The 23,724-nt window shown below is 41.0% G+C and overlaps 1 protein-coding gene across 1 annotated transcript in view; it reads left to right on the top strand.

Moving 5' to 3' along the window:
* Window positions 1-23,724, top strand: part of RAB31 (RAB31, member RAS oncogene family) — a 66,798-nt gene that overhangs the window by 31,028 nt on the left and 12,046 nt on the right. Inside the window, exons 4-6 of the mRNA XM_027737138.2 lie at window positions 9,840-9,911; window positions 11,810-11,916; window positions 19,887-19,996. Coding sequence (XP_027592939.1) covers window positions 9,840-9,911; window positions 11,810-11,916; window positions 19,887-19,996 — 289 coding nt within the window. The remainder of the gene's footprint in view (window positions 1-9,839; window positions 9,912-11,809; window positions 11,917-19,886; window positions 19,997-23,724) is intronic.

The following is a 23,724-nucleotide window of genomic DNA, read 5'->3' as shown; positions in this document are numbered from 1 at the left end:
TGACTGTGATGAAATCTGTTGGCTCATAGCAATTCAGTATGTTATTTATGATGGGAAAATGGACCTTGAAAAACATATTTGAAATATAATTCTTTCCCTTGGATTTTGTTTGTTGCATTTCTGCATGGTCTGGATCTGATAACTGGCTGATTATTGCAAGAGGTAGCAAAGGTTCAGTTTTCTTTCCCATGGTTTCAGCTTTTTTGCTTCTTCCGTCTCTCTCTTCCCTTCCTGCTCTCCTTGCTTTTGCTTTTTCTTTTAGCTCTTTAGCACACAAAACTCAGTTCTTGAAATTTAGATAAAAGTATTACTCAGTTTTCCTGCACAGTCTTAAGACTCACAAAGCTTTTTTTGAAGAAGGTGAATAGTAATAAAGTCTTGTTTACTGAAATAAGTGATGCCTCATTTGAGACAGGAAATCTGTGACTGAGCTCTGACTCTTGGACACAAAGTCCATCCTTCCCATCTAGTCCCTTATGTTTCCTCTCAGTTTTTTCTTTTAGCTCATCGTTTTTCAAATATATGCTTTGCTTTTTTTGTGTGTCAAGCAATGGTGAGCACTGAGCACCGTAAACATTATATTGCTTAGAATCTATTACAGATAAGTTATGTTATGGGGTTTCATGAATTAGGCCAGGGACTATCTTTTCTTCTGTGTTTGCACACTGTATTCCCAGTCCTTCACTAGGACTAGGAAACTGAGGTGATACCATAAACAGAGTGCTAGCTGCAGGGGCTGACAGGTTTCCCAAGGTGAGGTCCATACTGGTCCATGTTGTTCCGTGTCCTAGAACATTCCCATTTTACAGCTAAACACGTGATGCTTCTCAATACCTTACTCACTTTAATCAGGGATTTTGGTTACTTTGTTTTTTGTTGTTCCTTCTGATCTGCTTGCTATTCAAGAACAAATGTATCCCCCTCTTAATTTCTTTCTCGTTATGCTCTGAACAACAGTGGTGACCCAAAGCTTCCAGTCTACCCCAACCTCTGGATCTATTGCTGTTTTTCACAGTGTACTAATAAATGTCTTCTGAGTGCTGTTTCTGCTTCGAGAGTTGCCTTCCCTTGTCCTTTGCAATTTTTGTTGAGGCTTTCTGTTCCGCTGCTGAAGTCTGGAAGTTTTGTCAGTGCCCCATTGTCTGTACTGCTGATAGCAATGTTTAGGACTTCCTGCTTTTTCAACATTGCCTTTGTTTGGCTTCATTCTCCTAAATACAAGGCCAAGCATAGGGCCTGTGCTTATTCTGGAGTTGGGGCACTCTGTGCAGCATCTACGTGCTGGTGTGGAGCCTTCACAGCAGAAGAGCCCTGGGTGAGATTTAACTGAAGCCTTACTGTGGCCATGAAAGTTAAGCTCAAACCTCAACCATGGTAGAGTGGTCAGGTGGAACCAATAGTAGTGGCACTTCTGTGATCCTCGTTCATGAGTGTCCTTTTTGATGAGTTTTCTCTTCCTTGTTCATGAGTTTCTCTGGGAAACTGCCATCTTGGAGAGTGTAGAGAAACCACTCTTAAATATTGTATTCGCAAGCCCTTATTTGAGCAACACTCTGTGGGAACCAATGTGCCTCCTGGACACATTCCTTCAATCAGCTGGGAGAAAGTGGGAATTCATGTGGCTGCTTCTGAAAAGGAGTAGTGTCCTGGGTGCCAGGACAGGAGCCAGCTGAAAGCACTCAGCACCCCCTTGAGGCTTTAAATTAGTTTTTGGATAGCCACTTGTAATGTTGTGAGCCTTTGCAAATGCTGGTCACTGTTGGGTTTAAAAGCTTGTGGGAACACCTAAGTGAGCCTTAGTACACCGGCCAGCCAATTGGAGGTTGGTCATGGAGAACAGGTAACTTCTGATTCATATCTAAGATAATAGATAGAATATTTTGGGTTTTTTGAGTCAAGAAACTCAGAATTGTAGGCAGAGTAGAGAAGGAACCAGAATTGCCATTTTTTGGGGAATAACAAATAAATGTCAATGCTGCAGAATGACAGTAATGCAGCAGAAAATGGAGATTAAAAGTGTTTCTATCATAGCCTTAGTGGGGGCGAATGCTCAGTGTGCTGCTTTAGGAGAGGACCCTGGAGATGTGGCTAACAGTGAAAAATTCACATTGTACTTGATTACAAAAAGAGCGAGCTTCTTAATCCTTTTATCTTGTTTTTTTCTTTCCCTTTTTTTTTTGATTAGGAAGAAACAAACTGGCAGCACACTTAACAAAATCCCCCTGTCTTTTGTGCCTAAGTACTGGTCTCCGTGGACCGGGTTGTTTTGTGTTGGTATGCAATCCAACAAACTCTATTTTCTTCTTCAGAGTCTCTTTCCCTCCACCCCACTGTTTTCCAAATGTCACTTCCCCCCCTCATGTTTTCCCCATTAGCTTTGAATTGTTGCCACAGACTTCACGACTTAAATGCCTGACAATTATGTTATTGTTAGCAAAGATTCCCTCCCCTAAGAAGAGTCTACTCACAAGTTAGTTAATGATGTTTTTATTAGCATATATTTTGGTTCATGGTGCCCTAAGTAGCTTCTAATTACAATGCTTTGTCTGAATACCTTGGGTGGCTGCCAGCTTTCCATTTTGCCAGTTGAGGAATATGGTAGCAAATAGTTAGGGAGCCTGAGGGCCATATTTCTAGGGCAGGAAAAATTTATCTCTGTTCTTTTTAAATTTACTGTGTTGAACTCTGGGATTTTTAATTTTGTTTAATAAAAGAAGCCTCAATTACTTGAGCCCAATTTAAGCCTCAATAGGAGATAACCTGTGTTGTGATGCTGTTGTTTTGTGGGTTGTTTTTTTTTTTAATCTGCTCCACTTCCAGGAAAAGGCTGATTGATGACATGTCTACAGCTCCCTCTTTTCTGAGTGACAGTAGTTGTCCTTGTGATTCAGTGACAGTGTCACAACACCATCTATCAATGACTTGAATTATTTCTGCAGTCAAGACACTGCCTGAATTTTGCTCTTTAGTGTTATAAAGACGACTCTGACGGTAGCCCACATGGAGGTGGTTCATTTTATGTGGTGTGAGGACCTCCCTGCATTGAGCTACTGCTTGGGTGCTGCAAATGTCAACAGGTGATTAGGTGGTATGTAAGAGCACAAGTGGCATTAGAAGTAGTAAGTGAATATGTTATTTTTATTAGTTTTAGAGTGAGTGTAAAGCATGGTAAATGTTTGAAGGGATGCATGTAAAGCTGTTTTTTTTTTTAAGCTTCAGCAAACTTGTAACTTGACAGCGAGTTGTGATTTTGATGTAGTGTCCTTTTCATCCTTTGTTTAATGACTGTAAACTTCAGAAGGGCTAAGCACTGGTCAGTTTTATGATGTTGCAGAAGTCTGTTTTCTGCTTATTTAAAATATCTTTAAAATATTATCCTAAAATGTTGAAATTATTCCTTCTTCACTTGAAGAATTCTTAGATATTGGAGTAAAATGGCTCATTTATATATATATGTGTATGTGTACATCTCCAAATTAACTAGCAAAAAATACCTGCAGGTCAGAGACAGACAGATCTTTCCTGATTTATTCAGCTTGCAAATCCCAAGAAGTGGCATCTCAGCCTTCAATCGTGTAGGGAAAAATATTCAGGGTTTTAAAATGCTAAATGCTATCTGATAGTGGTTTTCGTGCATAACATTTTCCCCATTTGCTTTCTGCCAGCTGAGAATGTCAGGAATTTTGTATCCCTCCCTGTTCTAGAAGCTTATGTGTCAAAATAATCTGTTTAATGCTTTTGGGTTTTGCCTTTGCTTTTCTCCACACTGCAATTTTCTGTCCGTTGGCAGCCGCTGCCTTGAAGGTGGCAGGAATGGGGGGATGTAAATACCCAGACTTGGGCAAGTGAAGGCTCCTAAGCTGCGGAGTGGGTTCTGTTCTTGGTGCACTGACTGCTTCAATGAGCTCATGGAATGCAGATGCAGAGGTGGCAACCTCAGTGTCTTCTGCCATGGGCGCTTACCTGGTTGGTCCACGGAAGCAGTTAAGGCAGCTCTCCTAAACAGGCTGGTAGAAGCTTGTTTCTGGCACTGATCTACTGTTCTTTTCACCATGATAACTTCAAAGGTTCACTTTGTAGGAATGGGAGGCAACAGCATGAGGAGGAATGTACTTCAGATGGGTTTTGGGACAGGAATGAAGAGGTTTGTGGGGTTGACGTTGGCTGGCAGGAAGGGCCAAGAACAAGAGAAACAGGAAACCTATAGTTGCCTGCAGAGGGGTAGGAATGGACTATTGAGTGAGGGGACTGAGGTACATGAATATCCTAGTCTAGAAAGCTTGAATATTGTGTAATAGGAAGGGGAAGGAATTTGTAGGGCTGCCTCACTGCCTGCACGTGTTAGCGACTAGCAGAGCCAGAAGCTGTAGCTGTCCTTACCATTAGTGGCACCCAGATAAAGAAAGGGTAAACATCTCTGACCTTGAGTGGAGCCAAGTGGTTTGGTCTTGGCCACTCAGATGCAACATATGTCCTCAGAGAGCGGCTCTGTAGGAATGGGGGTGAAATCTAGTCAAATGATCACAGATGTCAGGAAGCAAATCTTGTGCTGCTGTGCACCTGCAGGTGCTTGAGAAGGCACTGTGTAGGAAAGTCTCGGCTGAGTTCAAAGGTGTGTAACACTCACTGAGCACTACTGTGATTTTTCTCAGTTCGTGCGTCCTTATCCTTTCCAGCTGTGCTGGTAGGCAGAATTCTAATTGATTTGTATAAAGAGCAGGAGATGTACAGTCTAGAATAGTAAAAGCAACCCAACAGAGGAGTTAGGTGGTGGTGGTGGTTGTTGGTTTGGGGTTTGCTTTTTTCCCTCTTGGCTGTGGAGCTGGGAAGAGGCAGCTGGGATGTAGCACCACAGGACGGTGCAAAGAGCTGCTGACATGAATTAATGTTCCTTGGTGTGCCTGTCGGATTGAATGAGTCCTGACTGTCTTCAGCAGGATTTGTCAGCCTGTATATAAACAGCAGTTTTTATTTCTGTATTTATTTGGCCTCTGTTTTGCTTTCTAAACCAGCATTCCGTAAGACAGGGCTAAGAGACTTTCACTGCCACAGCTCAGGTGTGATTTACATTGTGTTCCCCTGAATTTGGTTTTCTATTCCAAGTATGATATGACTGCTCTGTGGGTTTTTCTTCCTCCCCATTCTTTCCTGTTAGTACAGAGGAAACATGAAAAGCATTGCCTGTGACCAAATATACCCCTCCATGATGAGATGCACAGGAAACAGAAAGCAAAATACTACAGAGCTTTTAAATAGGTGGTAAATTCCTTAATGGCTGCTTGGTTCCATCTTTCTGTCCTTTGCAAGGGCAAAGCTTCTGTTGACTTTGAATGAAGGGTTGCAGAATCCCAAAGTACTCCTGAAATCAATGAGAGAAACTCCGGTTATGCTGAACCTGAGTTTGCACCATGTAAGACTGAATATGCCCTCTGTGTTGCAGGGCTGCACAACTGTAGAGATTGGGCAGCTTCTAGTTGGATCCTGAGAGAAAAAGGGGATCTCCTTTCAGTGGAAATTTCATAATGCACATGTGGCCTCAATTCTTCTTTAGTGGCAAAGGGTGATGAACCACAAGTGCAAAATGGACGTGTTGATAGAGGAGCACAACTATGTTCAACTGTGTTCAGGTGCTCTGAACACAGTCAGCATTGTGCCAGTACTTATGTGACTGTAGGTATGTGGCACACTGTGTGCCGTGCTCCAAGGAAGAAGAGGGTCTTGGAAGTCTGCATGAAGCTACACAAGTAATTGATTTTGGGGTTTGGCTCGTCTTTGGTAAAATAAATTTCTTATTTATACTTTCAGGGGCCCTTGCGGCCTGGCTGTGACTGTTGAGCTGTAAAATGTACCTCTACAACTTAGATATTGCGTTGTGTGGTTTAGTGACTTCAACCTCATCAGTTGTTATCAGCCCCTCCAAAAGCAAAGTGGGACTAATGAGTGATGAAGTGTGTCAGTATTTGAAAATAGGCAAACTTCTTTGTGGATACTGAATGAGAGACACAGGACTTCTAATTTCCCACGAGAGGTGAGCTGCTAGTGATAGTTTACTCATTATACAGAATAGGAGGTATTCCCAATGCCCAGAAGGACATGGTGGAAAATGGTGGGGATGAAGTTCAGTAGTACAAGTAGAAAGTCCCTGTAGCTTTTGGCTCCCAACGAAAATGTGTGCTGTAAGGTTGTAGGTAATTTTTTTTTTTTTTTAAATAGAGGAGGAAAGACACCTGTGAATGTATTTACTGATTAAAGAATGATCACGTGACTATGATGCATCCATGAGAAATGTGTTACATGTTAGGAGAAGTGCATTTAAGGCTGTTCTGTGTCAAGAATGCCACATACAAACCTGGTCACCAGCAGTCAGAAAAGATGAACTGAAGCTGGACTAGGCACAGGGAAAGGTGATTAGATGCAGATTTCTCCTTGTTACCTTTTCTTCAGACTGGAAGAGCCTGATACAGGAAACTGGCAAAGTTAAATCTGAAAGACTGCTGCTCTGTATTAATATTTCAGCTAAAGGCAAGCAGTGATCACTAAATTTTTCTAAGTCAAGGTGCAAGCAAGTTACAAGTAATTTATTAATTAGGAATTCAGAATGTTATTAATTGTCAGAATAATATGATCCTTGTAGCAATATAATGGAAAAAAAGAACACTGATTATTTTAGTCTGGACATTGATCATCTTTTGAAATGGGTTAGGAATGTGATTATTTGTGATGGTGGGAGCCGATGGAGTTCTCTTTCTGGTTTGTGTTTTTCTGTTAACCCAAGGTGATGTGACCTGCTGATGGCTGTAGGTAGGGATGACATCTGTCAGGCTATGGAGGAGCTGACTCCCTGGCAAGTTGGGGTTGTGACCTAGGTGTCCGTGTGGCAGAGCTGGGAGTGGCCGCCTGAGCATTTTAGGTGGCTTTTCTCGAGAAGCAGAGTTGTTCTTATGCCAAATCTCAAACTGTTCCTGTTTCTTCTAATTTTCTTGGGAATTACTGGATACAGAAATACTGAGCTATAAAATCAAGGTAAGAGAAATTGTAATTTATAATACAGAAGGTAGTCCCATGAGATTTAATTTTGTGAGCTGTTTTTTTGTGTGTCACTTGTTTGGGCATCTGTCCCACATTTGGTCCTTGGCAGGTGAAAAATGTGCAGATTAGTATTTTGTATCCCTTTAATTAATTTTGTGTGACTCTCTTTTTCCAGTTAATTAGGCCAGAAAAAGGTTCAAGAGGACTTTCTTTTTGGGCACTGATTTAAAAGGAAAAAAAGGAAAAAAGAAAAGAGCATCAAATAAACGAAATTATTTGCATGATATTGGGAAGTCTATGTTCATAAAACACATTTGTTAAGAGTCTGTCATTAGATCATGAAACTCATGCAGTTAAAATTTTTCAGCTCCTCTTGATTCATTCAGTGATGCTAAGAGGCTTTTCCTTTTTTCTTGTAGAAAACAGTGATTTCTTGTGACTGGGACATTGTATCGTCACATGCACTTATTAGCCTGTATAAAAGAATGATACAGGGCATTTTTTTTGTTTGTTTTGTTTGTTTCTAAATTATTATTTTTATTTTTACTTTCTGGCCCTAGCACTGGAAATATTCTTCAGTGAAACACCTATTACAGGAAGTGTTCTTGTCAGCTGGTCAGAAGAAAAGGGAGAGAAATTCCCAAGATGATGTACAGGTCCTCAATGTGCTCTCAGGGCCAGTATTAAAGGAATTTGAAGCATGTGAATTTAACTGCATGGCTCCTGTGAAGTGTGATTACCATTATCTGAGAGCTCTTTGTAAATTCATGAATACTGTGTAATCTAGATTAAAATGTAATCTAGATTAAGACCAAATCAGCATGTGTGTGGGGTATATATGTTTTTTTGCAGGAGTTTACGGCCTGGGGGGTGAGTGCTTACACCGAGAAAGGTCACGTGTAACCTCCACAGTTAAGGTCCCTGATTTTCAGGCTGCTTTAACACAACTCACATGTTGAGGAGCAGGTCTTGGAAGTTCTTGAATTTTGTAGGAGATAACTTCTAGTCATGAGTACACAGTGAGCCAATTCAGAAAGATGCCCTCCTAGACTTGTTATTTGTGATTAGAGAAGGACCTGAGGGGCATATGATGGTAGGTGGGATGCCTTGGCCACAGTGGTCATGAAACAGGTAATGGGTCCAATGGCTTTTTTTAGACCTCCTCTACTATTAACATACTTGAAAAAGCCCTTCTTGTTATCTGAACTAATGCCCCAAGCTTGTGAGTGTTTAAGAAGCATTTGGACAATGCCCTCAACAGGATGCTTTAATTTTTGGCCAGCACGGAATTGATCAGGGTGTTGGTCTACATGATTGTTGTAGATCCATTCCAACTGAAATGGGCTATTTGGTTCTAACAGACTGAAAATTCCTGTCATGATTTGGAAGCATAAAAATTCTGGAAAGCATTTATTGCATTAAACAGCAAATAATAAAGCCAAACACTAAAACTCCAGAAGGCATACATCTACCCAACTCCCTCAGGATCGTGGCTGATCCCATTTCTTCAAACCACGCTTCTTGACTGATTCCTCTTTCTTTTCTCATCCTCTTTCCTGCTGTTTTCTCCTATTAATGAGCTCTCCCACCTGCCTCACTCCCCAAAACACTTCAGCATTTGACCATCTGTCACTGCTGCTGTGCATCCACACTGTTATAAAAGAAAGTGTTGACCTTGAGCTGCTGTGCGTGATCTGTGATGAACAGCTTACAAACTGGCAAGTGAACCAGTATTGCAAATAACTTGCGTGATACATGGCTCGTGAAACAGCAGTAAATGTGGAGGCTGCTAGGTCTGAATGCTCCGTCTGGGTACAGTTCAGAGAAAAAGATGTGTCCAGTAAATCTGCAGAGGTTTGCAACATAACACATGGATACGTGCGTGTTCGCTGGGCAGTGAGATTTATACCCTCCCCTAATAATGTATTTGATTTAGGAGTTGACCTCAGTTATCAGCTGCAGCTTAATATGCAGCTTTTGCAGATTATTTTTCAAATAAAAAATTTATAAAATGTCTCTGCGAGTACAGCAAGACTGAATGTATTTTCCAAGAAAGATTATTTTAGTTTTTTTTAAGACAAAGTTTAGTTGAATCGGCAGAAATACTCTTTTACTTCCTTTCTCTAATTGTAATTATAAGCTGAAATTGTAAATGAACTGCTTAGTCATGTTAAATTATGAAAATTATGCTGTTCTTTGGTTGTTATAACAAACTTATTTACTGTTTGTTGTTTTTTATTTTTCTCAAAGGATGTTTTCCTTGAAACAAAAAACTGAAGAGTAACTGCAAGAACCCATCTTTTTTAAAATATCTATCATATTATAGGATAGGTAAACTTGACAGGTTTTCAGATTTTTCTGACAAGTTAGCTTTTTCAAAGTCATTTGCAATGTTTTATAAAGCTCAAACCCAAACTGAATCCAGTCTTAGACCTACAAAGCAAAGTGATGTGGTTTGCCAGGGAAAGGGGTCTATATGCTGTCAGGTTAGACCTCCAAGTATAGGTGATCTTCATGTCAAAACTTGTCCTCAGAGTCCATGCCCTGTAGTGGAAAAGATACATTGAACTAGTAAGTGCTAATCTCATTAATTTAACAGGATGAGGAACAGCAGGAGATAAAGGAGCTCTGCTTTCTTGGTGTTTAATTTTAAGGAAAATTAGAGATGTGCGACTGCAGAGAACTCTGTTCTCTATGGGATGATAGAAAGTGGGTGGTCCTGCCACGGCAAGTCTTTGTGACCTGACAAAGTGTGTGATAATTCTGATTTATTAATTATATTTTTTGTCGGGGGGGTTATGTTTTAACAGTTTCATTCCTTGGCTCCAATGTACTACCGAGGTTCAGCAGCAGCCGTGATAGTTTATGATATCACCAAACAGGTAAGATCTTCTGATTGCTTTTTGCCTGTATTAATTCCTCTACTTGGGCCTGAGTTGGAGTTAAACCTCACAACTTCAGAAGTATTTATATGTTAATTTATCTGGGGTGTCTATGCTTTGATACTTTGTGTAGGTCTGGATGGAGGTGTCCAACTGCCATAAAACATTAAATAAAAAGTCCTGCTTCTGTGTTGTTTAAACTTCATCTAGACAAAATGTTGGAGGCTGCATTTTGTCAAAGTTTCTTTGGATTTCCTCTGGCTAAGTAGACAGGATAATATCCTGCAATACCCCCTCCCAGTACCACCACCTGTGTTCTCTATATGGAGTTGAATTTCTACTACAAAAAGCAGCTATTTGCTTTATCAGCTGAGTGGAAATTAAGTTTTCATATTACTGATTTTAAAACTAATTATTTTTATCTAAATGTATCATCTCATGTTTGCATTGCAGGACTCATGTCTTAACTTTGAAATCAGTAATGAAATAATAAGTCTCTGACCTTTTGTCTCAACATTAATAATTTGGAATAAAAATTGTATTTTCAGACCCTGAAGTGCTCTGGCTCATTTCTCAGGCAGAGAAGGCTAAGAGATTCTAGCTGAATTCTAGCAGTGAAAGAGGCTTTTGGAAGAAAACCCCTGCTGATAAAGCTGAGTCAGAGGTGGTGTTAATGGATGGATGGTCATGACAGTTCACTATCATTTTATTCCTTTCTTGCCAATGGAATTATTTAGCACTAGGTTGAGAGGGCTGGGTTGGTTCTCCAGTGCATTAGTGTAATGATCTGTCGCTGATGATGGTGGTCGCTGTTGCACAGCGGTTCTATTCTCCTTTGCTACTTTGCCAAGAAAAGGCGAGGAAAAGTGAGTGGTGCTGGATTGATACATATTTAAATCAAAAATATCTTACAGTTGATCTTGTAATATATTATAAGAATATAATTTTGTTTTGCCAGCCTTTCTCCAAGCTTATGTGGAACAGCTCTCAGGATAAAGAAGGGAAAATAGGAAAGGAAGGCCAATATGTGTTTCACTTTCTGATACTTAACATTCAGTGTAAATCATTAAAGCAAAATGGATTTTTTTTTTCCCAATTGACTGGTGATGCTCTACCTTCATTGATACTGATACAGCCATTGCTGATTTAGACACAAATCTTATGTGCATTTCTGAAGGGGAAAAAATTATTTATAATATATTTGGGAGCTCACTTTGAGTATCAGTAATACTTTCAACCATGTATTATAATTAGAATCTCTAGAAACAAAAGTGATTTAATGCTATTACTTCATTAGTGTAAAGAAATAGAAAAATTACTATTAAAAGGTAGGTAACATTAGAACGTTTGAATTTTATGCTTGGAGGGGAAAAACTCCAAGTGAATTATCACCTGTCTCTTTGGTTTCATAATGAATAAAATTGGGTTTAGCGGGTCACAGATTTGGAAATGCAGCGGGGAGGGCATCACTGTGGAAGCTCTCCTAGATGTTACCGAAAATTTGGCAGTGGTTGAGAGAATAATCCAATGGGCAGAAGTTGAAATTAGACAAATGAAGCTCATATTGAAAGTGAAAGAAATTAGCTACTATCCAAACTTAGAAGAACTGGGTTAGTTTCTTCATCGCTGAAAATTCAATGTTCAGTGCTGCTTTGGGGTGAGGAGGAGGGGGAGGCAGCAAAGAGGGAAATATCCAAGTTCAAGAATTAATTTGAAGAAGTCCTATAACCTAAATTTTGAAAAGCAGATTGCATAGATACATCAATGATTTTTCAGTTTTGTGATCTATATAGTTATTTCATTAATACTGTCAAAGCTGTGTTCCTCTACTTGAAAAATAAGCAAACACATTGATAGAGAGTAGGCTGTTAACTTACTTTGTTATTTCTCTGACTTAGGATTCATTTCATACTTTGAAGAAATGGGTAAAAGAACTAAAAGAACATGGTCCTGAAAACATTGTAATGGCCATTGCTGGAAACAAATGTGATCTTTCTGATATCAGGTAATAATTTTTGTTGTTGCTTTCACTGCAGTAACTATATTGTTTCTTTACCTCAGGTAACAATTTTTTTCATTGTTATAATAGTATATAATTTTGGCCAGCTGTATTGGTTCTTTCTAACACCAAAGATTCTAGCGATGCAAAACCTCAAGAACAACAGCACAGTTTGAATTATGTACTTTTTTTAACCTCTCTTTTACTGCCCTTCCTCTGTGTTTGTATAATCTCTACAACCTTTAGCTTTTGAACCATTGGAAATGAAAAAGTATTCTGTTTTATTTTTTACCCCTTCCATTCAGTTCAAATGTGCAGAATGTGATAAGGGATGAGCAAAACCAACAGTGTAAAGCTAGAAGGATGGGCCTAAGGTAAAAAAGTGTTATTCAGAGAGCTTTAAGAATTGTGCTTTGCAACAACTGAAACTGTCCCATAACACTGGATGTAGAAAGTGTATTCTTGTTTTTTTTAGTAGCATAACATCAAGTAAAGCTTTTCATCTGCATGAAGCAAAGAACCTTCTGGGAAAAAAGGGGAGGGTTGAATCCACACTTGTGCAGAAGAGCTGAGATGATGCTATTTGGAATGCTAGTGAAGCTGGAATCACTCTTCTGCTTGTTAGCTTGATTTGAATTTACATTTATCCTTTCAGGAAATGGAAGCACATTCTGCTGTACAGTAGTGATTCTTTGTGTCAGTCCATGACTGTTATTTCTTGCTTCAGCTAAGAGTACGTACTCAAAGACTGTATTTGATGCTGTCCTCTTAGAACCTTATAGGCTCTCATGGTTGTTCAAATATATTCCCCTGTTGTTGTATAATCACACTTTGGCCCAGGTTCCCCAGAGCACTGGAGCACATGTGTAAGTTGAAGTAAGTGATGCAGTGCTTTGTTGAATCAAGGCCCATATAAGGATAGGACCTGTGTGGGTTTTGGTTTGGTTTTTTTTTTCTTTGTTCTTCCCCCTGCTACTGTCAGCCATGAACCAACACAAAACTGCAAGTCACTGCTTTCTGTAAATAGTGAACAAGCTCTGATTCTAGGAGACTCCTAGTTTCTGTTGGGCTAAGAAGTGGGGACACAGGCGGCATGTTGTCATCTCCCGCGTGATTGTGTGATATGCTTGTCAACATGGTGAAACTGAGTCCTAAAAGACAAACCCAAAGGTTTCCAAGAGGAAAGGACAATTACAACAATAAAACCCAAAACTGGTTAGCACAAATCAGAGTTTTTGGTTGCCCTGAAAGTCACTTTAAATTTATCGCTTAAGTGTTCCCTGCGATACAATAGACAGATTAACTCAAGGGTAATAAGTTTGGAGATTGTGACACATGATACCAATTGCAAATGAACCCATAACCAGCCCTCTCCCTGCTTTTGGAAGCATTTGCCATGGCAGCTAGCTTTTAAATGCAGTTCCACCAGAGGCGGATTGACTTGAGGACATGAAGAAAAACCTATACCCCAGAAACATTGTGGGAGTACTGGCATTCCTCACAGAGCAACTGTGATCTTCTCACAACATTATTATCAACCACTACCTGTAGTGTACTCATTGCTGATCATCCAATTCTTGCTCCTGTTCTGTTCAGCCAGTACAGCTCTTCTTTGTGCAAATTGTTTTGCTGTGTGAATGGTCCTCAGCGTACTCCATGAGCTAATGTCTCTTAATTTTTTGGATTTTTTTAGGGAGAGGGCTTTTTCTCCCTGTAGTTATGAATATTTTGGGAACATTTTTCTGTGCAGTTTTTCTTTCTGTATCCCCCATCTTTTTTCTTTCTAAAGTCATCCAGTGATGCCCAACTAAAGAGATTTTGGTGGAAAAAATAGAGAGCAGACTATCTCATACATGATATATTTTCACAGTTCTTGTAGAAATCTGATTGTTTATGCAATGCATGCAGCTGTATGCATTCTCTGTCTGCTTTATGTCTTGAGATTTACTTCACTAAAAATGATTTTAGGTGAAATGTGTCAGCAGTTTATCAGATTGTTTCCAATGATTGATTCCAATGCATGCCTTCAGGCACAGAGAATTTAAAAATAAGATGATGTGAGCGCACAGGAGGAAGCTGCTGTTTGTATGCATTTTTGGCATCTCTCTTTGGTTTTGTAGAGTTTTTGGCAGATGTTTTGCTGGATATCAGAGAGAGACAGCTGCTTTTAAGACCAACACGAATAGATGCAAAAGAGGACAAGCTGACCCAGTTCAAGTTGATTTGATTCTGCCATCTCTATCAGTGTAGGAGATAATGTCCGGAGGAATGAATGTGAGCAATAAGAACTGATTATCTTCCTTTGGGAAAAGACTGACACTATTTCTCATAATCATTGACCATGTTACCCTTCTCGATTAGCATCTAGAATCTGGTTTTAAGCTTCTAAGATGTATTTGGGACACTTATGAGTCGTGCTGCTTTTCCTCAGTGTTGTTAATAGACTTTGGTTTTGGTGCTCTGTTGAAGTAAATTTATTCTCCACTTTGAAGGAATTTCTACAGATAGGCAAGCAATTTTATTAAGTATAAATCCTTATCTTTGTTGTAGTATTGTCAACTCTATTACTGCTGAGTGTTCAGCATACTTTTAAGTAGTAGTCATACTTTCTTCTGATATGTGTCCTGTTGTTCTGACAGGTTACTAAAAAGTTATTTCAAAGACAGGAGCTGTAACTTCAATGCTAAAATGTTGTAAGTGTCCAAAATACTTCTTTGAGCATTGTAGAAGTCAATAGTCATAACAGCAACGAAGTGTTCACTTCCCTTAAAATGTGGTGTATCTTAACAAATTATGTTCACTGGAAATCCCTGATTAAGAGAATTCAGCAGAATTTCATGCTCAGATCTTCACTCCATGCATCCAGAATACTTCTTTATTCACTAATTATTCAGAAAATCTCAAGGGAGATTAAGTCAATAGAATAATTTGGAAAGGATAAAATGAAATAATTAATGTCTTTCAGAACAGAATGAAACAGAGCTAGCAGATCTTTGAGGAGGTCTTCCATAGAATGCAAGAGCTGGCAATCCTCAGGAGCAAGAAATCAGGCAAGGAAGGCAAGAGACCAGCATGACTGAGTAGGGTACTGCTGGTCAAATGAAAGGGAAAGAAGCAAATGCACAGAGAGAGGAAACAAGGACAAGTATTCTGGGAAGAGTATAGAGATGAAATACGGTTGTGTAGGGATGGGGTGAGGAGGGCCAAGGTGAAGTTGGTACTGAACCTGGCAAAGAACGCAAAGAATAACAGGAAGGGCTTCTACTGATATGCTAACCAGAAAAGGAAGGTTAAAGAAGGCGTACTCCCTCTGATAAACAGCATTGGAAAACTGGTAACAATGGACGAGGAAAAGGCTGAGGTACTCAAACAACTTTTTCGCCTCAGTCTTCAATGGCAGCCTCTCTTCCCAACCTCTTGAGTTGATGAACAGCAGGATGGGGAGTGGGGAATCAAAGTCCCTCCCTGTCATAGTTTGAAACTGGCCCCCCTTGAGAGTTCAGGGGCTCAGAGGCGATTGGGTGCCAGGGCAGTGTTCCCTGCAGAGCCAATCACTGTCCATGTTGTTCGCTTTTGCTCGAAAATCATATATCACAGCACTGGAAGTGGTTGGCAGTTCTGGTCTTGGTTGCTTTGCTGTTGGTGTCTGCTGCGTGTAGGTGTTGAAGGCCAGGGGTGAGAGGGGAGCCCTGTGGCCCCCCCTAACTCTGCCTAGGCCAGAGTTAGAGACAGCATTGGAATGAGTGCATGTTTGTGAGGGATGCGACTCACAAACAACTGGTAAGTGGGAGAGAGAGAGAGAGAGACAGGCCCTGTGGCCAGGCCCTCTTCTTCTTTCCCCTCCACCTTTGCAGCCAAGCTGCAGAGGAGGGCTGGTTTTTTCCCTCTCGCTGTTTAGTGAGAGTGGATGCGAGGCTCAGCATTGGAGCAGAGCCAAGTTGACGGGCCGGAGGAGGCTCGATTGCTAGGGAGAAAATCCCAGGCAAGAATTGGAGACGGACCCCCGATAGAGAGGGGCCCGGAGGATGTCTCTGCCGTGAACTAAAACGCAGGACAGCCGGAAACCCGAAGGAGGAATCAACATTCCAGGACACAGACGCTTGATAAGCTGAACTACACTGCAGCAGCCTACGAACCGAGGTATGAAGCAGAGAGAGAGAAATCACACAGCAGCAGAAGAGCAAGGACTCAAAGCTATCTTCTTGGACTTCATGAGGAGGAGAGACTGCAACAAACAACTGGAACTTGGTGAGGGGGGAGCGTTCAGGCCCAGAACACTCCCACAAGAGGGACTGGTTACTTTCCAGCCTTGAAAAGCTTCTTTCTGGACTAAAGTTAAAGGAAGGGGCTAAAAGGACTGACGGAAATGTAAATTTATATATGTAGTTGCTTTTAGTTTGTACAGTACAGTATATTTATTTGTGTAAATAAATGTATATACTTCCCCCTTCCCCTACAGAAGCCTCTGGTCTGAAAGTTTCTCTCTGGTGTTAGGATAAATTGTGAGAAGGGGTGGGAGGGAAGCCTGAAAATTGGATTTTGGATTTCTAATGTGGCTCAAACTGCCACACTCCCACTGTAAGGAAAGATCAGGTTCATGTCCACCTGAGGAACCTGAACTTACGTAAGTCTATGGGACCCAATGAGATGCATCCCAGAGTCCTGAAGGAATTGGCTATGTATTTGCCAAGCCATACTCCATGATATTTGAAAAGTCGTGAAGTCCTAGGTGACTGGAAAAGGGGAAGCATTGTACCCATTTTAAAAAAGGCTAGAAAGGAGGACCCTGGGAACTACTGACCTGTCAGCCTCAGCTCTGTGCCTGGGAAGATTATGGAACATATTCTCCTAGAAGCTGTGTTAAAGTACATGGAGGACAAGAAGGTGACTCAGGACAGCCAGCACAGCTTCACCAAGAGAAAGTTCTGCCTGACCAACCTAGTGGCCCTCCATGATGGAGTGATGACATCAGTGGACATGGGAGGGGCTACAGATGTCATTTATCTGGACTTCTGTAAAGCTTTGACACGGTCCCCCATAACATCCTTCTCTCTAAACTGGAGAGATGGATTCGACTTGTGGACTGTTCGATGGATAGGGAATTGGTTAAACAGTCACGTCCACAGGGTAGTGGTCAACGGCTCAGAGTCCCAATGGACACCAGTGACAAGTGGTGTCCCTCAGGGATCTGCATTCGGACCAGTGTTATTTAATATCTTCATTAATGACACAGATGAAGGAATCAAGTGCACCCTCAGCAGTTTGCTGATAACACCATGCTGAGTGGTGGTATTGGCACACCTGAAGGATGGGATGCCATCCAGAGGGACCTGGACAAGCTCAAGAGGTGGGCGCATGGGAAGCTCATGAGGTTTAACAAGACCAAGTATAAGGTGCTTGCACCTTCTACCAGGTCAGGGCAGCCCCCAGTATCAATACAGGCTGGGGATGAACAGATCAAGAGCAGCCTTGCCAAGAAGACCTTGGGGATGCTGATGGATGAGAGGCTGGACATGAGCTGGCAGTGTGCACTTGCAGACCAAAAAGCCAGTTGTGTCCTGGGCTACATCACAAGCAACGGGGCCAGTAGGTCGAGGGAGATGATTCTGCCCCTCTACTCTGCTCTTGTGATACCCCACCTGGAGTGCTGCATCCAGCTCTGGGGTCCCCAGCACAGGAAGGACATTCACCTGTTGGAGTGAGTCCGGAAGAGGGCCACCAAGAATGAGTAAAGAGATGGAGCATCTGTCCTACGAGGCAAGGCTGAGAGAACTGGGAGAAGAGGAGACTTCAGCGTGACCTAATTGTGGTCTTCCAGTACCTGAAGGGAGCCTACAAAGAAGGTGGCGAGACACTGTTTATAGGGGCATGTAGTGACAGAACAAGGGCAGATGGTTTCAAACTGAAAGTAGGCTTGGATTAGATGTTAGGAAGGAATTCTTATTATGAGGGTGATGAGATACTGGAACAGGTTGCCCAGAGAAGCAGTGGATGCTCCACTTCTGGAAGTGTTCAAGACCAAGTTGGATGAGGCCTTGAGCAACCTGGTCTAGTGAAAGGTCTCCCTGCCCATGGCAGGGAATTTCAAACTTTAAGGTCCCTTCCAACCCAAATCATTCTGTGATGATTCTAGAAGTTATTCCTCTAACTTTTACTGTAGCCTTGGAATAACACTTGCTCAGCACTCCAGTGATGGTTGTTGCCTTCTTCCCTCTTCACCCGATCTTGCGTGTAGTCATCGCTTTTCTTAGAGTTCCAGCATTTGTACTTTTCCTTTTTGACAAGGTAACATCTTAACAGTGCTAACATCCAGATTATGATAAGTCCACTTGATGTATGCAGCCTTTTTGATGCTGGCAGCACTGGATGGCACGACGCTTATTGCCCATGTGCTGTGGACATGAATAGCTTTCTTTAAAGATGTTATCAGAGAAAGCTACAAAGTTTTGTGATGCTTCCTTGGAATATTGTTACTTGCTGCTGCATTACTGTTTCCTTGACTCCTGAAGTTTGCTTTCTTATCCAAATTACACAAGTTGACAGTCTTCCTTACATAACCCTATGCTTTCAAATTTCTCCCTTTACTGTTGTTTGAATATTATGTTATGTAGTTAAGTTCCTTTTTTCTTATCTCCAGAGCCATCTGCAAATAGTAGTATCTTTCATAATAAAGACCAAGGTGCCATTTCAGAATTAGTAAGGGGAATGCTGCCTTCCCTGTGTCTTCTGCCATATAAAGACAATACAAAGAAGCAAGTAATAGAAACAAGCTCTGAATCCAGATGTTGGAATTGTAGGCTACTTTTTTGAAAAAGATTTGTCATAAATCTGGCAATTATTCTGGCTCTCTCCCTGTTTCCCATGAGCAGCAGATCTGATTTATTTAAAACATACAGCTCCATAAGCTAATAATGAAATTGTGTTGCTGTGATCCCACGTAGGTACCTTCTATTAAAGTCCAAGGCACTCAGGCTGGGAGGAAATTGTTGAGGAGTCTGGGTTGGTATATCAGAGCTGTGGGGTGAAGGAGCTGGTGTAAATTCTGCATGTGCGACAGACATCTATAAAGCCACACAAAACAACGCTTGATGTGTTGAACAATTGTGCTGGCAGCCTGGTGTTTCAACATGTGCTCCCCTAATTGCGTGTACCTTGGTGCCTGTTAGCTTGTTCAGTCTCTCAGATTCTCAGCTGTTGCTCAGAAATTAGGAATGGAGGTGGTTACAGACAGCAGCAGACACAGGCAGATCCATCTTTGCCACTTGGCTCAGGCAGATACAAGGTCAGCATGGGGCTTGCTTGTCTGAAGTGGAAGTTTATTGTATGTTGTAAACTACATTTGCCAGCTTTTGACATGTGAAGTATTGGCTACAAAATGAGGGTGTTCTACCAGTGATTTTAAGGTGATGTCACTTTGGTGACAAGGCACAGAATAGTGGTCTTTCCCCAGTGAACTGGCACTCACAGATCGCTGTTGTTGATGTGCTTTCATATTTATTTGAGAATCTCTCATTTCCTTGCTGTAAAGACCAAGACATGCGATGCTCTTATCGCTTTCATCCACAACATTCGTACCCTATCTTGTTTGAACAGTTGGAGAGTGCTGGTTGCTGCCTGGATCAGCAGAGTTGTGTGTCTTTTCTCAAGCATTTTAATGCTTTTCTTATCGAAGTCAAGCTTAAAATACAAACAAATGGGTTGTCATTTAAATTATCTTCTTTCTTTCAAGGCATGAAGTCAACACCAAGTCTCAGAAATCTGCAGATTGATCACTGTTGAAATGTTAATATTTTGAATATGATGATCTAAATGCCATATGAAGAAAGATAGTATTACTTTTGCCAAGAAGAAAAGCATATTAATGCTTTTCTGATCAGGCTGTGTTTGAGATTGGGTGTCCCCCCCAATTTTTTTTATTTAATTTGACTTCTTTTATTTGTAAATGTGTTATTTTTTTATTTTTTTTTTTTTTGTAGGGAGGTTCCTATGAAGGATGCCAAAGAATATGCAGAATCTATAGGTGCAATTGTTGTTGAAACCAGTGCAAAGAATGCTGTTAATATTGAAGAACTTTTTCAAGGAATAAGTAAGTAAATGTTCCCTTTATTTAATTAATTCATTTTGGTTATTCGGGGGTCTTCTGAAAATAGCAGTTTGTTTTGGGTCTATAAACTACTTTCCCAAGGACATCAATAAATCCCACTGAGCTGGTAGTATGGCTGCTGTTTATGCACAGGTAAACTAAGAAAAACTTTGAATACACCAGAGCAAAACATAATAGATACAGGATAAGCCTGTTCATTCTAAATCTGTATATAAACCCTGACCTGGGTCACATCTTCTGTTTCAGATGAAGCCTGCTGTAAAGGCAATTCTGTTGATCTTACAATCATGTTGATAAAAACTTAAATGTTGACAAATGCTCCTGGAGGACATTGATAAGTAAAAAGCAGTTATTGCAGTGGAATCCGTTTAAAAAACAGCCCCAACGTAAATTTCTTTCCAGGTCTTTTAAACATGATGAAACTAACACTTGTCATGAGGAGAAGAAAAAATGTCTCATTTAGTCTGCCTTTTAGGGGTTCCAGTGTTGGTCTCTGTCTGCAAGTGGGAAGGACTTTTCAGGCTGGAAGGGACCTCACAAGACCTTTAGTCCAACTTCCTGTTCCAGGCAGACTTGATAGTGAATTCAGACCAGGGTGCTTGGGCCATTGTTTGGCTGGACCCCAGAGCAGAGGTTCCACAACCTCTTTGGGCAGCTGAGTCCAGTATTTAAATAGTCCTCACAGTGACATCCCCACCCTGTTGTATCAAGCCAGAACCTATCCTGATTCAATTCACAGCCCCCATAGCTCCTTGTCCTGGATGCACCTCACTAAAGAGCCTGATTCAGTCTTCTTAGCAGCCTTTCCCACAGGTACTGACAAACAGCTTTGTGGTCCACCAAAGCCATTTTATCTCCAGGCTGAACTGGCCCTGTTTTGTCAGCCTTTCCTCACAGGGCAAGTGCTCGAGCCCTGACTGTCTTGCGGCCCTCCTCTGAATTTGTGCCAGGTTGTCAACATTTTTTTTCTGGGGGGCCCAAAACAAGTGTGACCCAGCTGATGTTAGACTATATCTAGAAGGAGATAACCACTTTATCTGATGTTCTGTCTGGGCTCTTGTGGGTATGGCTGAGGATCCTGCTGGCTGTCTTTGCTGACAGGGCATGCTGCTGCCTCATACTCAGATTGCCACCCTCAGGTTCTTTTTGGCAGATTTACTTTCCAGACAGCCAGTCCCCAGCCTGTCTCATAGACAGGGGCTCTTCCTTCCTACAAGCAGGGCTTGGCATTTGTCCTTTCTGAAGTACATAAGGTTCCTGTTGACCCATCTCTGCCTCCAGCCTAAGACCCTCTGTACAGCAGCCCTGCCCTCAAGGATATTGAATACACCCCTGAGTTGGGTATCATCTGAGCGTTGAAGTGGGTGTGTGTTTTTTTGTCCATCAGGCCACTGATAAAAGGTATTAAGCAAAGTACTCTACTTGTAACTGGCCTGGGGGTAGATGAGTACTGTTAACCACTGACCTTTTGGGTATGATGATCCAGCCAATTTCTCACACAGCTAACAGTCGTCCTATCTAGACAATAACATCCCAACTTGGATGTACCAGGATGCTGTAGGGAAAAGTATTGAAAGCTTTGCTAAAATCAAGGTAGATAACATCCAGTGCTCTCCTTTGATCACAGATCCAGTCATGCTGTCATTTAGGGCAACGAGGTTGGTTGCACCTGGTTAACCCTTACTAAGCCCATACTGACTTGGTCCTGGTCATCTTCACCTTGTGCTCAGAAGCAGCTTCTCAGGGTTTTGCTCTGTGGTTTTCCTGGGAAGTAGAGTGAGGTTAAGCAGCCTGTAGATCCATAGCTTATTATTGTGCTTTTTGAAGACAGACATTACATTTACCTTTCTCCACAACCCTTCAAAAACAATAGGGATGATAAAGAGCAGCCTTACAGTGACACTGGCTTGCTCCTTGTGCATGCTCAGATTATATGGGTTGAGATTTCTTCAGAGCTCCATGACCTGACCCTTTTCCATTACTGGTGGCTCCTATTCTGTGAATCCTATTCTGAGGTGCAGAGACCTAGGAGATAGTATGTCCGGAAACTCAGCCTTGTTTCCCTGCAATTACTTTATTTTATTTCACATATTCATAATCAGCTGATATTATCTACCACACTTTGCCTGAGATATGGCCTGTTCAAGTGTTTGCTTCACATACATGGGATGTATTTGAAATGGTTAATGAGAACCAGTATTCCTAGAATACATTACCTTTTTTTTCCTCCTTTTAAAAAAGAGGTGTGTGTAACATGGCTGTCTGGAGGAACTGGTTCTTCCTTGTGATAGTTTACTTGTTTGTCTGCGTCCCATGGTTGTGAATGTTCTCGCGGAGGAACTCATTCTTGCCACGTAATTAGATAATTAGTTTCCATCTTTGATACACATTGCTGGCAGTGTGCACTGTCCCTAATAATGGATATAATAGATGAGGAAAATCAGCTAAATTAAGTTTAGTATGAACTAGATACCCAGGCAAGTGCACTTAATTCCACAGGCAATTATTTCTATATATAGAAATATTTGGTCTCAGTGGATGTACTTGTGACCTTATCGAGCACTCAGAGGAGAGAAAGGAGAAAATTGGTAGTGTATGTTTGTGGAAATACAGTGGAAACCAAGTGAAAAATGCTTGAGTAGCAGGAGAATTAATTAGTATGGTTATGACTGGGCAGCAGATATATTATAAGTAACTTTCTGATGTTTTACACCACTTCAGTCTTGGTGCAATTTCCAAAAAAGTCTGTCTCTGCCAAAGTTGCATAGCAGCATTTCTGCTTTTTCAGTGTATGAAATCCTTCATAGGTCATGTCTCCTGCTCTGTTGACTAATTTTGTTTGTGTGGTGCCCTGGAAGTCACGTTGCAGCTTTAGTTTTTTGCTTTCATGCTGCCTGAGAGCTCCTGCCCTTCTCTTTGTGCTGCTGTAGAAGGGCATGGTGCAGCTTCCCAGCCTCTGAACAATGAGGCAGCAGGCAGCAGCTTCTGTTTACCTTGGACTTTGTAGTTGGACTGTATGTGTTGTCTGTCTTACAGCCTAGATTTGGAAGACTATTCCAACATGTGTGGAGAATTTCGTCATTAAATCCTCCTTGAAATTGATAGCACAAACAGAAAGTGTAGACTTCATTTTAATTTAGCTAAACAATTTACCTCCTGCTTACTTATGCTTTTCATTTCCCAGGGCTTTTTTAACATAAACATTTTTCCTTCCTAAGGTGTCTAACAACTGTCTTTTTTTCCAGGGACACTGTTATGAAAAGAGTGAAATGGTATAATGGGAAAAACTTACTTATCATAATGATATAAAGAAGGTGTAAAGAAGAAAAAGGGAACTGGGATGTTTTGCTGACAACTAGAAATATCTTGGATAAATGATAGAGATTATAGACAGATCACTTAATTTCTAAGATTATTATGTTACATTATGCTTAAAAGATTTTTTAAAATAAGTTTTCTCTCAGAATTTGAGGATTTGGCTGCTAAGAGGGATGTCTTCATAACGCAGTCTCAATGCAAATTCATTGTCCTTAATTCTTATCAAGAAAATACAAAATGTGAATGACTAGAATCAGTAAAAGTTTCTGAATTTTTGAGGTTGGGTCAAATTTGGCAGGAGAGGTATTCTGCAGTCTGTGTACTTATGCTCAATCTGCCTCCTCAGCCTTATTTGCCTAAGTCAGCAAAGTTAGTGTTCTCTGTACTGGAGG

The sequence above is a fragment of the Pipra filicauda genome, unplaced genomic scaffold, assembly GCF_003945595.2.
Source record: "Pipra filicauda isolate LSUMZ 115617 unplaced genomic scaffold, ASM394559v2 scaffold271_size1040873_pilon, whole genome shotgun sequence".
Lineage (NCBI taxonomy): Eukaryota > Metazoa > Chordata > Aves > Passeriformes > Pipridae > Pipra > Pipra filicauda.
The sequence above is the reverse complement of the archived record's forward strand: the minus strand, read 5'-3'. Positions and strand labels throughout refer to the sequence as shown.